The sequence below is a fragment of the Caretta caretta genome, chromosome 2, assembly GCF_965140235.1.
Source record: "Caretta caretta isolate rCarCar2 chromosome 2, rCarCar1.hap1, whole genome shotgun sequence".
Taxonomy (NCBI): Eukaryota; Metazoa; Chordata; order Testudines; family Cheloniidae; genus Caretta; species Caretta caretta.
The window spans coordinates 188597241-188610578 of record NC_134207.1 but is presented as its reverse complement, the minus strand read 5'-3'; the positions used below and the strand labels follow the sequence as shown (position 1 = coordinate 188610578).

General features: G+C 39.3%; 1 protein-coding gene across 4 annotated transcripts in view; it reads right to left on the bottom strand.

The window, feature by feature from the left end:
* Nucleotides 1-2879: 2879 nt before the first annotated feature.
* Nucleotides 2880-13338, bottom strand: part of ULK4 (unc-51 like kinase 4) — a 386015-nt gene continuing 375556 nt past the window's right edge. For all 4 annotated transcript variants that reach the window (XM_048838838.2, XM_075125675.1, XM_048838839.2 and 1 more), the window contains 2 exons: nucleotides 8038-8126; nucleotides 2880-3669 (listed from right to left, as the gene is read on the bottom strand). In XM_048838838.2, the coding sequence (XP_048694795.2) occupies nucleotides 3606-3669; nucleotides 8038-8126 (153 nt within the window). In that variant the 3' untranslated portion in view covers nucleotides 2880-3605. The remainder of the gene's footprint in view (nucleotides 3670-8037; nucleotides 8127-13338) is intronic.

The window sequence follows — 13338 nt, the reverse complement described above, 5'->3', positions numbered from 1 at the left end:
CTGTGCCTAAAACCTGGCTTGCCATATTTCAGAGAATATAGACCACCTACACCAAGAAGCAAGTATCATCTAATAAGGATATTCTTAATTCTGCATGAAAAAAAAATCATGAACTGTAGAACACAAATCTTTCATTCAAGGGAAGAGAGCTGTGGCCTAATTATGCCTCTGCCTTGATCTGAATTTAGATATCTGCTTCCTCTGAGGATAGAGCTACTTGCTCCACTAAAGTTTTTGTTACAGATTTCAGTTAACTTTTCTATGTAAATATTTGTCAAACAAAGCTGACAGGAAAATATTTCAAAGGTATTTTACTATCAGATGCTTTGCACTATTGCAACAGGCTATGTCCTTTGCTATCCTGTCAATTCTCACACTCAGGCACTACTCCCATCTACAGCACACACATGAGAAACACCCCCCCCCAACTGCCTGAAGTGTGTACTTGTGGCATTTTTCCCTTCCCATTGTGGAGTCAGCAAAATAAGTCTACACTAAAAACACCTCCCATCTTGCTCAAGGTACAGAAAGTTGGATCAGATCTTACCCAAGCACCTGTATTCATAAACCTGTGAGTCACTCTTACCAAGGGTAAAAGAAAAGCAGTACTTGTGGCACCTTAGGGACTAACCAATTTATTTGAGCTTACATCCAATGAAGTGAGCTGTAGCTCACAAAAGCTCATCGGATGTAAGCTCATGCTCAAATAAATTGGTTAGTCCCTAAGGTGCCCCAAGTACTCCTTTTCTTTTTGCGAATACAGACTAACACAGCTGTTACTCTGAAACTTTCCAAGAGTATACATCCTCCCCTACAAGTTAGTTAACTGTAAACTGCTGCATGCTCTACTCATTTAAATTAAAGCTAGAGCTTAGGCTACTACCTGTACAGGCAGTAAGCTTGCTTTTGATTGGATAGGTAGTTTGTTTACAAGCTACTGGAGCACACTTCTCCCAGAGCTGTGGATGGAAACACACACACTCTTACTGTAGAGTATAACGTGCTGCAAAATGACAAGGGGGCTAGCAAGCCCATAGCTGAGGGACAAGTCTAAGCTAAGGTGTTTGCAGGGTTTCACCCCATAGTCTGCCATTGACCTAAACGGAGGGATGTAGTTTTAAAAAAAAAAAGTCCTCTCATTCCTTTCTTAAAACTAACTAGTCTGTCAACATTTTTCAGGGGTAATCTGCAGAGGATGTATGTTACACAAAGGGGATGTTTGTGACTGCATTCTGTATGAGTCTAGCGCTTTAACACAAGCTGTGAAAGCTTGTGCCTTTCACAGTGGATGCCTTCAAGTCCTTGTCAAGAGGGCAGCTGTCACCTACTGGTAGGTTGAGAGGTATAATTTATCCACTGTCAGGAAAGGGACACAGTAGTAGGCAGACCTGCTGAGGGAATGCTGGTATTGCAGCCACTCAGGACTGTTTCCAGAAATCCATGAGAGGTAATGTTTTGAACAGATTTCCTCCAGTTGACTGCAATTAAATATGAAGGGTTGCTGTTGGCAACTTACTTTTAAGCAGAGATAAAACAGGCAACTTACTGAAGAATGTTACTACCTATTACCCCATGTAGGGGGTCAGGATATGCTTCAGTGTCACAATTTCTCTGATTCCTGGTAGCTACGGCTCCTGTGAGGGTAGCAAGCCCCTCTCTGTGGTATGCTAAAGGAGATGTATATATTTAAAAAGATGGGGGTCAACTAGCAAGCTGCATTTAATGTTGCATCAGGACCTGCTCCAAAACCATGGAAATTAGGAGTCAAACCCTGCGTTTGGAAGCATCTAGTCCAGGCTTCAGCAGTAAAACAACTCAATATGATTGAGATGAAGAAAAAAGCCATTCACTTGAGCCTGCAGAGGCAGCAAACTTGAGCCCAGTGCACATTAGTGTAAGGTCAGATCAGATGGTTTGAAAATAACCTTTTCTATAGAATCTTTTAATACCCATCTAAAATAGCATAGGTTAAAAAAACTCTAGGGTTCATTCTAGCAAATCAGTTACACTAAAGTGACAAACACAAGAGAAATCAGCATAAATACAGGAGCTGCCCAGTGAAACATAATAGGTACTAACAAGTCAGTTTTGCAAGTGCTAGCCGCTTAATGCAACCTATACATGTCATGGCAGCCTGCTAGGGCATGGATGCATACCTGTCAGAACACAAGGCTGGGCTTCAAATGTACTTTCACTAGTTTAAGGATACACTGTAAGTCACTGAGGGAGGCACTGGGAATGGCATAGACCAATGAAGCACTCTGGCTAGTTATCCAGTCAGTAGTCACCATGTACATTTTGAAGGACTCCCAGTCACTTAAATAGGAACTAGACTAAAAACAAATCTAGTGACTTACGCAACATTCTTAACCGTTCCTGCCATTGTAAACAAGCTATTGTTAATTAAAAAGAAGTGATTATAATGTGTAGGGTGTGATACTTGCACTGATCTTTCCATGTCTAACTCAGAGAATTTCAAAGCCCAAGAAACAATATCTGTATGGGAGCTGCTAATGTAAACAATTGCTAACAAGCTGCAATGCCTTATCTAAATTCAGTAGCTGTTCTACTGCTTTACTTTTGCAGGCAAATGTCAGAGTAGGCATTTAACCCTCCTGTGAAATTAATGCTAATTTTGTAATGTTATAATCATAACTGTGGCAAATGTGTCAAAAGGAGCACAACTTTGTGGAAAAATTAAGTAGGAGAGTGAGGGAGGTAGCTTGGTCTTCCCCAGTTTGAAATTTTTTAATTAACAGTATTTTCCTTATAGACCAAACAGAATCTGGAACATACTGAAGTATATCAAAATAGTTTAAGAAAAGTGCCACAAGTTGACTTGTGTGTAAGGCAATGGTTAACCAAAAATCACTGCAATATAGAAGTGCAAAGTCATTTATTGTACCCTTTTAACTGGAACACTGTATTTGGTTTTGCAAATTGCCTTTAAACTACATGACTAGTGCCAGAAGATTTGGGTTCTGTTCCTGGCTCCATCCCAGACTTTCTGTGGGACATTTGGAAATCACTCACTCCCTGTGCTCATTTTCCATCTGTAAAAGGGGATGATACCAACTCCCTGCAGTGTTTTCAGATTGAGTCATTAACATTTGCAAAGCACTTCAGAAATCTTTACATGTGCAAAAGTATTCTACAGTTTGTTATAGGTGATGTTTCAAATGAGGATCATCAGCTAAGGCATTCTATTTCTGATCAAAAACTTGGCAAATGTACCACAATTCAGGTGGAATGAGAAATGTTTCTCCCCTAAACATATTTGTGAAATAATTAAGAAATAAAATTTTTCTAATTTATATTCTTCAAAACATGGCTGTAGGACACTTAAAAAAATCCCCTCAAACCATAGGTTGTGCTAATGTAAGCAAGATAATGGACAAATGCTTATTCTTTTAATAGCAAGTTTTCCCCGCTTTTTCCTTTTAAATAGATAAGCCAGTGAATACATACACACAATAGTTTTCTTATCAAATTAGGACAACACTCATTCAAAAACATCCTACAACAAGACTGAGGAATTCACAATGCCAGTGTTTTGTGCACAGTCAGGCCTGTGGAGTGATGATTGATCTGGTAGCCTTCATCTTTTAGCGTCCAACTGTTCTAAGAATTTCAAAAGCCAAGGCAGCAACAGCAATATCGGCCTGGGAGCTGGGAAAGAAGAAAACAAAGACAGTAATCTTCAAGGCAAAACACCTCATCTAACTTCTGTGGTTGTCCTACACATGAGACTTTCACTTGTGCTGGAAAGTGCCTGATGAGGGAATCCACTTTGGATAACTCTGTGTAAACCAATTTTCTGTTAGGATACTGTGGATATTTCAACATGGAGCAAGGCATGCGTATCAATGTGATCCCTTGAGTTCATGTTTACAGAACTGCTTGCTTGGGGCCCTGCTAAGTCTCGCTCTGAAAAAGGAAAGACGTAATTATTACATTTTCTTCAATAGTTTGGTGGAAAAATGTCTCAAATCTTTGGCTTCTTTTCAATGCACATTCCTTGGGGGGCGGGGGGGGGAGAGTGAGTTTGTCAGCAGATGAAGGCAACTCTGCTGACGTATCTTTTTTTTAACCTGCTACAGGAAAGGTAGAATTGTCCTAGCTGTACATAGCACTGCACTTTTCAGACCCAGTTCACTGCCTCCATCAGTGAGTGCAGTGGTTTGCTACCTCTCTTGTCTGCTAATAGTTTTCCAACCTGTGATTGGGTGTTCACCCCACACAAACCACTGCTGGTCTAGTGAAACAATTACTGCAACTATGGGCTATCTTGACCTAAGAACGGCCATACTGGGTCAGACCAAAGGTCCATCCAGCCCAGTATCCTGGCTTCTGACAGTGGCCAGTGCCAGGTGCTTCAGAGGGAATGAACAGAACAGGTCATCATCAAGAGATCCATCCTCTGTCGCCCATTCCCAGCTTCTGGCAAACAGGCTAGGGACACCATCCCTGTCCATCCTGGCTAATAGCCATTGATGGACCTAGCCTCCATGAACGTATCTAGCTCTTTTTTGAACCCTGTTATAGTCTTGGCCTTCACAACACCCCCAGGCAAAGAGTTCTGTTGTGTTGTGTGAAGAAATACTGCCTTTTGTTTGTTTTATACCTGCTGCCTATTCATTTCCTTTGTTGCCCCCTTGTTCTTGTGTTATGAGAAGGAGTAAATAACATTTCCTTATTTACTTTCTCCACGCCAGTCATGATTTTATAGACCTCTATTATACCCTCCCTTAGTTGTCTCTTTTCCAACCTGAAAAGTCCCAGTCTTATTAATCTCTCCTCATATGGCAGCCATTCCATACCCCTAATAATTTTTGTTGCCCTTTTCTGAACCTTTTCCAAGTCCAATATATCTTTTTGGAGATAGGGGCGACCACATCTGCACACAGTATTCAAGATGTGGGCATACCATGGATTTATATAGAGGCAATATGATATTTTCCGTCTTATTAGCTATCTCTTTCTTAATGATTCCCAACATTCTGTTTGCTTTTTTGACTGCTGTTGCAGCATTGAGTGGATGTTTTCAGAGAACTATCCACACTGACTCCCAAGATCTTTCTTGAGTGGTAACAGCCAATTTAGACCCCATCATTTTATATGTATAGCTGAAATTATGTTTTCCAGTGTGCATTACTTTGCATTTATCAACATTGAATTTCATCTGCCATTTCATTGCCCAGTCACCCAGTTTTGAGAGATCATTTTGTAGCTCTTCACAGTCTGCCTGGGACTTAACTATCTTGAGCAATTTTGTATTGTCTGTAAATTTTGCCACCGCACTGTTTACCTCTTTTCCAGATCATTTATGAATATATTGAATAGGACTGGGCCCAGTACAGACCCCTGATGGACACCACTATTTACCTCTCTCCATTCTGAAAACTGATAATTTATTCCTATCCTTTGTTTCCTATCTTTTAACCAGTTACTGATCCATGAGAGAATCTTCCCTCTTATCCCAGGACAGCTTACTTTGCTTAAGAGCCTTTGGTGAGGGACCTTGTCAAAGGCTTTCTGAAAATCTAAGTACACTATATCCACTGGATCCCCCTTGTCCACATGCTTGTTGACCCCCTCAATTAGTAGATTGGTGAGGCATGATTTCCCTTTACAAAACCCATGTTGACTCTTCCCCAACAAATTATGTTCATCTATGTGTCTGACAATTTTGTTATTTACTATAGTTTCAAGCTTAGTTTTGCAGTTGACCTTTAGTTTTTCCTGCCTTGTGAAAGTGGGTCAATATGGATTCATTGGTTCCTTGGCTTCAGCTTGTGACATGCATCAATTGAATGACTAAGAACATGTATTTGACCACGCTGCTTGAGTTGTTGATCCATACTTTCCTTTTAGAAGGAGTTTCTTACTGAGCAGCAGTATAAACCAGAAGCCTTATTACCTGAACATCTTTCTTTAAATTAATTCATCCTCTGTATTGGAAAAGTGAATAGCAAAAAACCACAAATCTTGAAGTGCAAAATGAAGAGATGAAATGAATTCTATGTGGATTATTTAAACATGACATACATGTTATTTAAACATGACATACATGTTATTCTGTTGGGACCTCTCTCATTCCCTCCACTATAGTGGGAGATTTCGTAAAGGACTACAACTGGACTTCATGAAATTGAAAGGCAGAAGCATTCTTATATCAGCTAAATCTCGTACATATATATAGGAGAGGTCTGGCAGCTAAATTTAGACTATTAGAAAAAAGGCATAGGTCCAGGGCATTAGTGGTAGCTTTCTCTGAAATGCTTCCAGTTTGATGCACAGCCCAGCTGGGCAGAAGGAGCTTGGAGGTTTCAATGAATGGTTGAGAAGCTGGTGCCAAGTTTATTAGGCACTGGCAAACATTTTGGGAAAGAGGGAACCTATACATAAGAGACTGCAGAACCCCCTAGACTCAAAAACACCATTTTTGAAGGGGTTTAGAGCCCACAGATTCTCAGGCCCTTCCTGTTGCTCCACCTCAGTTGTAGCAACTTAGAGTCTAGACAAGACAGCATTAGCCACAAGGGTCCCAGAGAAGCAAATTCCACAGAGGACAGGGAGAGGACTTCATTTCCATGAGCTCCCATTGACCTGTTGTGGCTGCTGCAGGGCTAGACCATGGGGCAGCTGAGGAGTTGCTCCACAACTACAGTGCCAATTTGACCATCCTTGGGATTGGTCAGGCTGGGTAGGAGCTTCTATGCTCCTTAGGATTTAGCCCAATGGGCATTTTGCTGGAGCAAGGCGCACAGAGGAGGGCCCTAAATAAACAGTTGTGTCTGGTTTCTTGTGTAAAGAAAGCTTAAAACTGTAAACAATTAGAGGAAGCCAAGACAAAGATTAGAAAGGGTTAAAGGAGTGAATTATAATTCCTTAGTTAACTAACTAAATAATGCTACAGCAGAGACTGAAAAGGAATTTTAAGAACTTGTCACTGTCTTTAGCTGATGGTGCTAGTGTCTCTTTTAGGGGGATCTGCCATTTTATTTTACTCTGGTAATGTAGTTGATAACAGGAAATGCAACTCAGCACTTGAATACAGAAGAGGGAAAGCAGATTTCTGAAAACTTGATTTATGGAAAGCTCTGTCTCCTTCTCCACACCACTTCTATCCCACAGCTTCACAAACCCCTCCATCACGGTACCAGTGGTTGTTACATTTCCTCAAACATCTCCCCCCTTCCAAAAAATAATACAACTTACTCTACAATAGAGTTGAGAGGCCAATTTTCATAACTCCACACCTGAACAGAGCCTACAACATTGACTCATACAAAGCTTGTATTTATGTGCACAAAGGATACCAGGAAGATTCCCAAAGCATTGCAAAAAATCATCTATAAACTTTACATGGGAACCATTTCACCCAGCAGTGAAATGCAGCCTAGCAGTTCACAGCAACAAAGAACAACATTTTAAGGGAAAGAGAACAAAAATGTGTCCATTTGAGAGTGCAAGGGGAATTAGGTAGGTAGAGTGTTGGGATTTGACCAGGCCACTGGGATTAACACCTCTATTCTTACAAAGAATGCCAAGATACTTTTCAGAAGTGGTCAGGACCTCAGTTTTAAGTCTTAGTTGAAAGACATTCGGCATTCTTAGAAGAATATTTCTTGTCCTCCTCAGCTGTGCATTTGAAAGGATTTTGCTTTTACCACCACCATTACTTTGAGAAAGGGCACAAAGCCATGTTGTGCTGCCAGTACACTGTATGGGGGAACAATAAACCAGTATCTGGTTATGAAGAGGTGAGCTGTTTAAAAAAAAAAAGAAAGTGTCTGACATACCTATGGCCTAGCCACATCTGGGATCAAAGTACACCGCAACAGCAGCAACAAAAAAAGCAAGAAAACTTTGAATAAAGGGAGTTTTGAGGACAGGAGTGTATGGGAGGGGAGGGCTGGTAACAGGAGAAGCTTGTAGTGCACATGAGGTGATTACAAGAGAAGACCATCTCAGACAAAAGGGGAGGGGAGTGCTCTCAGCCCTGGAAATTCCTGAAAGCCTGAGGGAACTCACCTGGCAGTTTGGGCCAGTCTCTCTAGAATTTGGATAAGACTGTCACCATCATTCTTCAGGCTCTCGGAGTGCTTCTTGTTTGAAGTTATCTGGAATGAAAAGAAAGAACAGTTATCAAAGGCTTAGGGAGAAATTCTTCTTAGTCTTTTTTTTTTGTGTGTAGGGGGGGGCGGAAGCGGCGAGGAGGACAGAAACAAGTCATAGCAATTGTTACAGTTTTAAATGGAATGTGGCATTACACAAACCCAACAAAAGTAAACCCCTTTACTGAACAAGATTGGATTTTAACTGCAGAATTTCTAAAAAAGAAAAGGAGTACTCTCTAAGGTGCCACAAGTACTCCTTTTCTTTTTGCGAATACAGACTAACACGGCTGCTACACTGAAGAATGTCTAAAGTGTCTTAAATAAGATTCATTCTTGTTCTGTATCCCTGCATGTGTGAAAATTCACAGATCACAGTCCACTAACCCTGAGTAACTGGTTTTCATTTTTACTATCAATGCAACTAAGAGCATATCCATTTATTTTGAACTTCAGGGAAAATTTCAGGACACAATCATTTTTTTCCCCCACTTGAGAGGAAAATGAACAGTCAGCCTTGTATCAGTCATCCTTCAGGTTACTTATCTGGATTATAAAATGTCAGGTTTGTTATGAGCATATCGAGGAGGCTAGTTTAACATCACTGCTTTGTGGGAATTGCTCATACAAGTTGTTCCTTCCTGATGGGACCATTACCACTTATCAGATACAAGAAACACTAAATGTACAGGGCAACAAAATTACCTTACTGTTTATACAACATAAAAATGAAAGGCAAATCCTGCAAGCCTTTCTATGGTGGATTAACGCTGGTTACAGCTGACCTTGTAACGCTTATATGTGTTGTACCTGTTTTATCACAGTGCTCTATAATGACCAGTTTACTGTTCCCCCTCCCCAAGAACTATAACTACTGATGTGCCAGGAAGCTGCAAGTGGCTTCTCATTTCCTGATCAGTTAATCATGCTGATGGGAAGATCAAAGGGTGACACAAAATGGAATCACATGCTTCACATGGTGGACACTGAATACCTGACAAGTTGCTTAAGCAGCACTATTGGTACATTCCACATACATCCCAGGAAATTACTAAAATCTGGATATGGGTTGCCACCTGCAAAGGATATGGGTTGGCCATAGAGGGAAGGGTAAGAATCAGAAACAATGGTGATCATTTACTGTTGGCTAGCTGAACATTCTAATAATTCAGAAGTTACTGCTTGAAATCACAATTTTGAGTCCTAAAATTTGGCAGGGAGCTGTAACTTCTAACATCCCACGGCTGGCCCTATTTAACACTGATCAGGCATAGGCCAATATGCCTACAAATATTCTTTTTTTAAAGCTAGAGAGAAGCTGTATTTACTGCATGCCACCAGAAGCTGTGCCAGCAGTTATCTTACTACACGAGTGCCACTTGCACTTGTAATCCAAACAGCCTATAGCTACACTATACAAAGAACGGGGTCCTCTTTGCATTAACTAAAATCTTTCCTACTAATTGGACAAAACAGTAAATTCATTATCTATGTATACATCCATGCTTAGGTATTCATGCTATCACAAGTACTTCAGCCTTTCTACACTCCTGAGGTTTATATCAGAACATCTCAATTTACTGTTCAATAATCCACCTCTATTTCTCAACCTAGAGATACAGAATATTTTTGTAGTTTGTGTTCTGAATTATAGAACTGTAAACGAAGATGACACACTGGACCAACCAAAATTATAAAACACTTTTCTCGCTCTGAACAGCTTTAATCACAAGACCATCCTTTCTCTTCCTGCAATCCCCTCCCTCATTCACTACATATTTTCCAACTTCTGCAACTACTGAGGCAGGGATCCACAGGCACCAGCCTCATTCACCACACAACCCTAATTCAACCTTAGAGCAATAACCATCCTATGCACTGAATGAGGCAGGGGTCCTGTGGGGAAAAACATTTGTGATCATGTAGGGAAGGCTGTATAATCATCCATACACAGGAGACAGATGAATTAAGCTTGCATGGGCACCATACATTCTGGCATTTCCTAACATTTGAGTGTTTGACCTTGCAATCTTTTCACGTCGTTCAGACTAAAAATGCCCAGTTTTTTTTAACCTTTCCTCATATTTTATCATTTTTGTTGCTCTCCTCTGGACTCTATCCATTTTGTCCACATCTTTCCTAAAGTGCGGCACATAGAACTGGACACAATACTCCAGCTAAAGCCTCACCAATGCCGAGTAGAGTGGGACAATCACCACCTGTCTGTTACATATGACACTCCTGTTAATACCCCCCCCCCCCCCCCGAACATTAGTATTTTTTGCAGTTGCATCACATTGTTGGCTCATATTTAATTTGTGCTCTACTGGAGCTCCAAGATCCTTTTCAGAGGTATTACCGTCTAGCCAATTATTCCCCATTTTGTAGATGTGCATTTGATTTTTTCTTCTTAAGTGTAGTACTTTGCATTCGTCTTTATTTAATTTCATCCTGTTGATTTCAGATCAATTCTCCAATTTGTCAAGGTCATTTTGAATTCTAATCTTGTCTTGAAAAGTGCTTACAACTCCACCCAGTTTGGTGTATCCAGCAAATTTTATAAGCATACTCTCCACTCCACTATCCACGTCATTAATGAGAATGTCAAATAGTATCAGATCCAGGACAGACTCCTGCAGGATCCCACTAGATACGTCCCCCCACTTTGACAGTAAACCATTGATAATCATTCTTTGAGTATGATCTTAGAATTACTATAAGGTAGGTGCATAACTGGCTTAGTCTAAACCATGTTTCCCTAGTTTGCTTAGAAGAATGTCATGTGGGACTATGTCAAAATCCTTACTAAAATCAAGATATATCACATAGCTTCCCCCCATCCAGTAGGCCAGTAACTATCGAAAAAGGAAATTAGTCTGGTTTGGAATGACAAATCCATGTTGGCTGTTACTTATCACCCTATTTTCCATTAGGTTCTTATGAATTGATTGTTTAATAATTTGTTCCAGTATTTTTCCAGGTATCAAAGTTCAGCTCACTGGTCTATAATTCTCTGGGTCCTCTTTTTAACGATAGGTACTGTGTTTTCCCTTCTCCAGTCCTCTGGGGTCTCACCCATCTGCTCCATGAGTTCTCAAAGATAATCACTATTGGTTCTGAGATTGTTTCAACTAGTTCCTTAAGTACCATAGGGTGAATTTCATTAGGCTTTGCTGGTTTGACTACCTCTAACTTATCTTAGTATTCTTTAACATGTTCTTAAACATGTTAAAGAATACTAACATGTTCTTTTTCTTTTCTTTAACATGTTCTTTTTCTTTTCTGGCTTGTGTTCTTTCTGTTCATATTGTGTTAAGCAACTGGTCACAATTAACTTTTTTTTAGTGAAAAATGGTTAGCTTTGTTAGTTTCCTATATACATTTTAAATCGAGACCAACTAAAACAAACAAATTTAAGGGACAAATTTTCAAAGAGGCTTCAAATAGATTTGGGAAACATACATGACCAATTTTTGTGCAATAGCACTTGAGTGTACAGATTTGCCCATGCAAATAGGGTTTCCATGTCTAAATTTGATCATTGGAACACAGAATGATGTGCTTCACCCTCCATTAGGAAATTTACCCATGTCATACAACTAGCTTGTGAGAGGATCAATACTGTAACAATAAAGAAGTTGCAGATCAGATGTGAAGTGAGCTGGCTGAGCCGTGTGGTGCACCTTGGATAGCACTTGCCAGTATTATGGCTATCTTTTTGCCAGTACTATCTTACTTATGACAACAAGCAATACCATTTGCTTTTGCCAAAGTGTTTTTGTTTTTTTTTTAAGTTAAACTGATTGGTAAAGCTTATTGTTCCAAGAGTTGCTTGAGGGCTGCTGAGACATAAGACTTTAGATCTCTCCTAGTGTAAAGGCTATGTAGAAAAAACCTGGTTGAGCTGAGGAATCATTCTTTAGCTAATAGAACCAGGACAAAAACAATTTAAATATACTGTACTCTTATTGAAAAGTTGATGTATAATCATAATCTTTTGTCTTCTGTGTGGTTTTCAGATGACAATAAATATTAATACAATATGTATAATAAGAACCTTACAAGCATTTTTTCACACATTTTATTCTTTCTTCTATAATACATCTCCATGTGACTTGACCTGTTTTATTTTTAAGGGTTTCATTATGTTCCTAACAAATAGTTTGAAGGTCTCTTTTAATAATGGTGATTTGTTTTGGTTGGTTATAAAACATTGTTCAATAACTTACAATCAGTAGTTGTTCCTTTAATTAAAAATGTAATTAAATCTCAGTTTAGTTGTACATTCATTGCGATTTAATAAGAATTTCAAAATGACTTTTTTTATGAAGCTAATAACCAAACAGCAGGCTTTCTCTGTTCAATTCTATTAAGCAAAGATGAGTCATAAAAGAACAGCATAATTGATATGTAAATATCATTATTCCCTAAAATACTGAATAGCTGTTCAGGTAATACAGTGCTGCTAAAGACAAGTGCACTTAGCATGCAGGAAAATGTATGAAATACAAAAATGACCAAAAGCACTTTATTACAGTGCTAATGAGCTGAGTGGAGCTGGAGTTCTGATTTAACTCACATTGATTTTTGTCCAGTTTGATTCTCAGACAATTGAAAAAACTGGGCATAGTTTTACACTATCTGGAAAGATCAGGAATCTTTTCTCTTCTTAAGGTCTATGGCTTCATGACACCGAACTGTTTTCTCCAATTTTTCACAACTTGCGACTTTTAATTGATGAGTCACTTCAAAATCAATTAACCTCTCTTTTGAAGGGGATGGCTTTCTCCTGCCATGTTCAGGTTTAAAGTGAGTTACAAGCTTGCAGTCTGTGTAGGAAAATTATATCGATATGGTGAGAAAATGCAAAATTGTTAATTGGGTAAACAAAGAGGGGCCTTTTCACACTAAAAATTTATTTGATCAGCTTTTTTTTAAATCAGAAAGTAAGAAAGACCCCAGAACCATATTCAGATGCACTCTCAAATTATTTTCACAAGTATGGATACTGTGAGTGCAAATAATTGCAAATACAAACAGATATTTAGGTGTCTAAGTACTCATTTCTGTTGCCAAATGACTGATTTTCACAAGCCATTGCAGTAATTGTATACAGAAATATAAGTGCACCATTGCACATGTACCTTGGACTTCTCTTTTTACCAGTTTGGCACTTTATGTGGATCCCATAATGGTATGTCATCTTACTTTTTCCTTG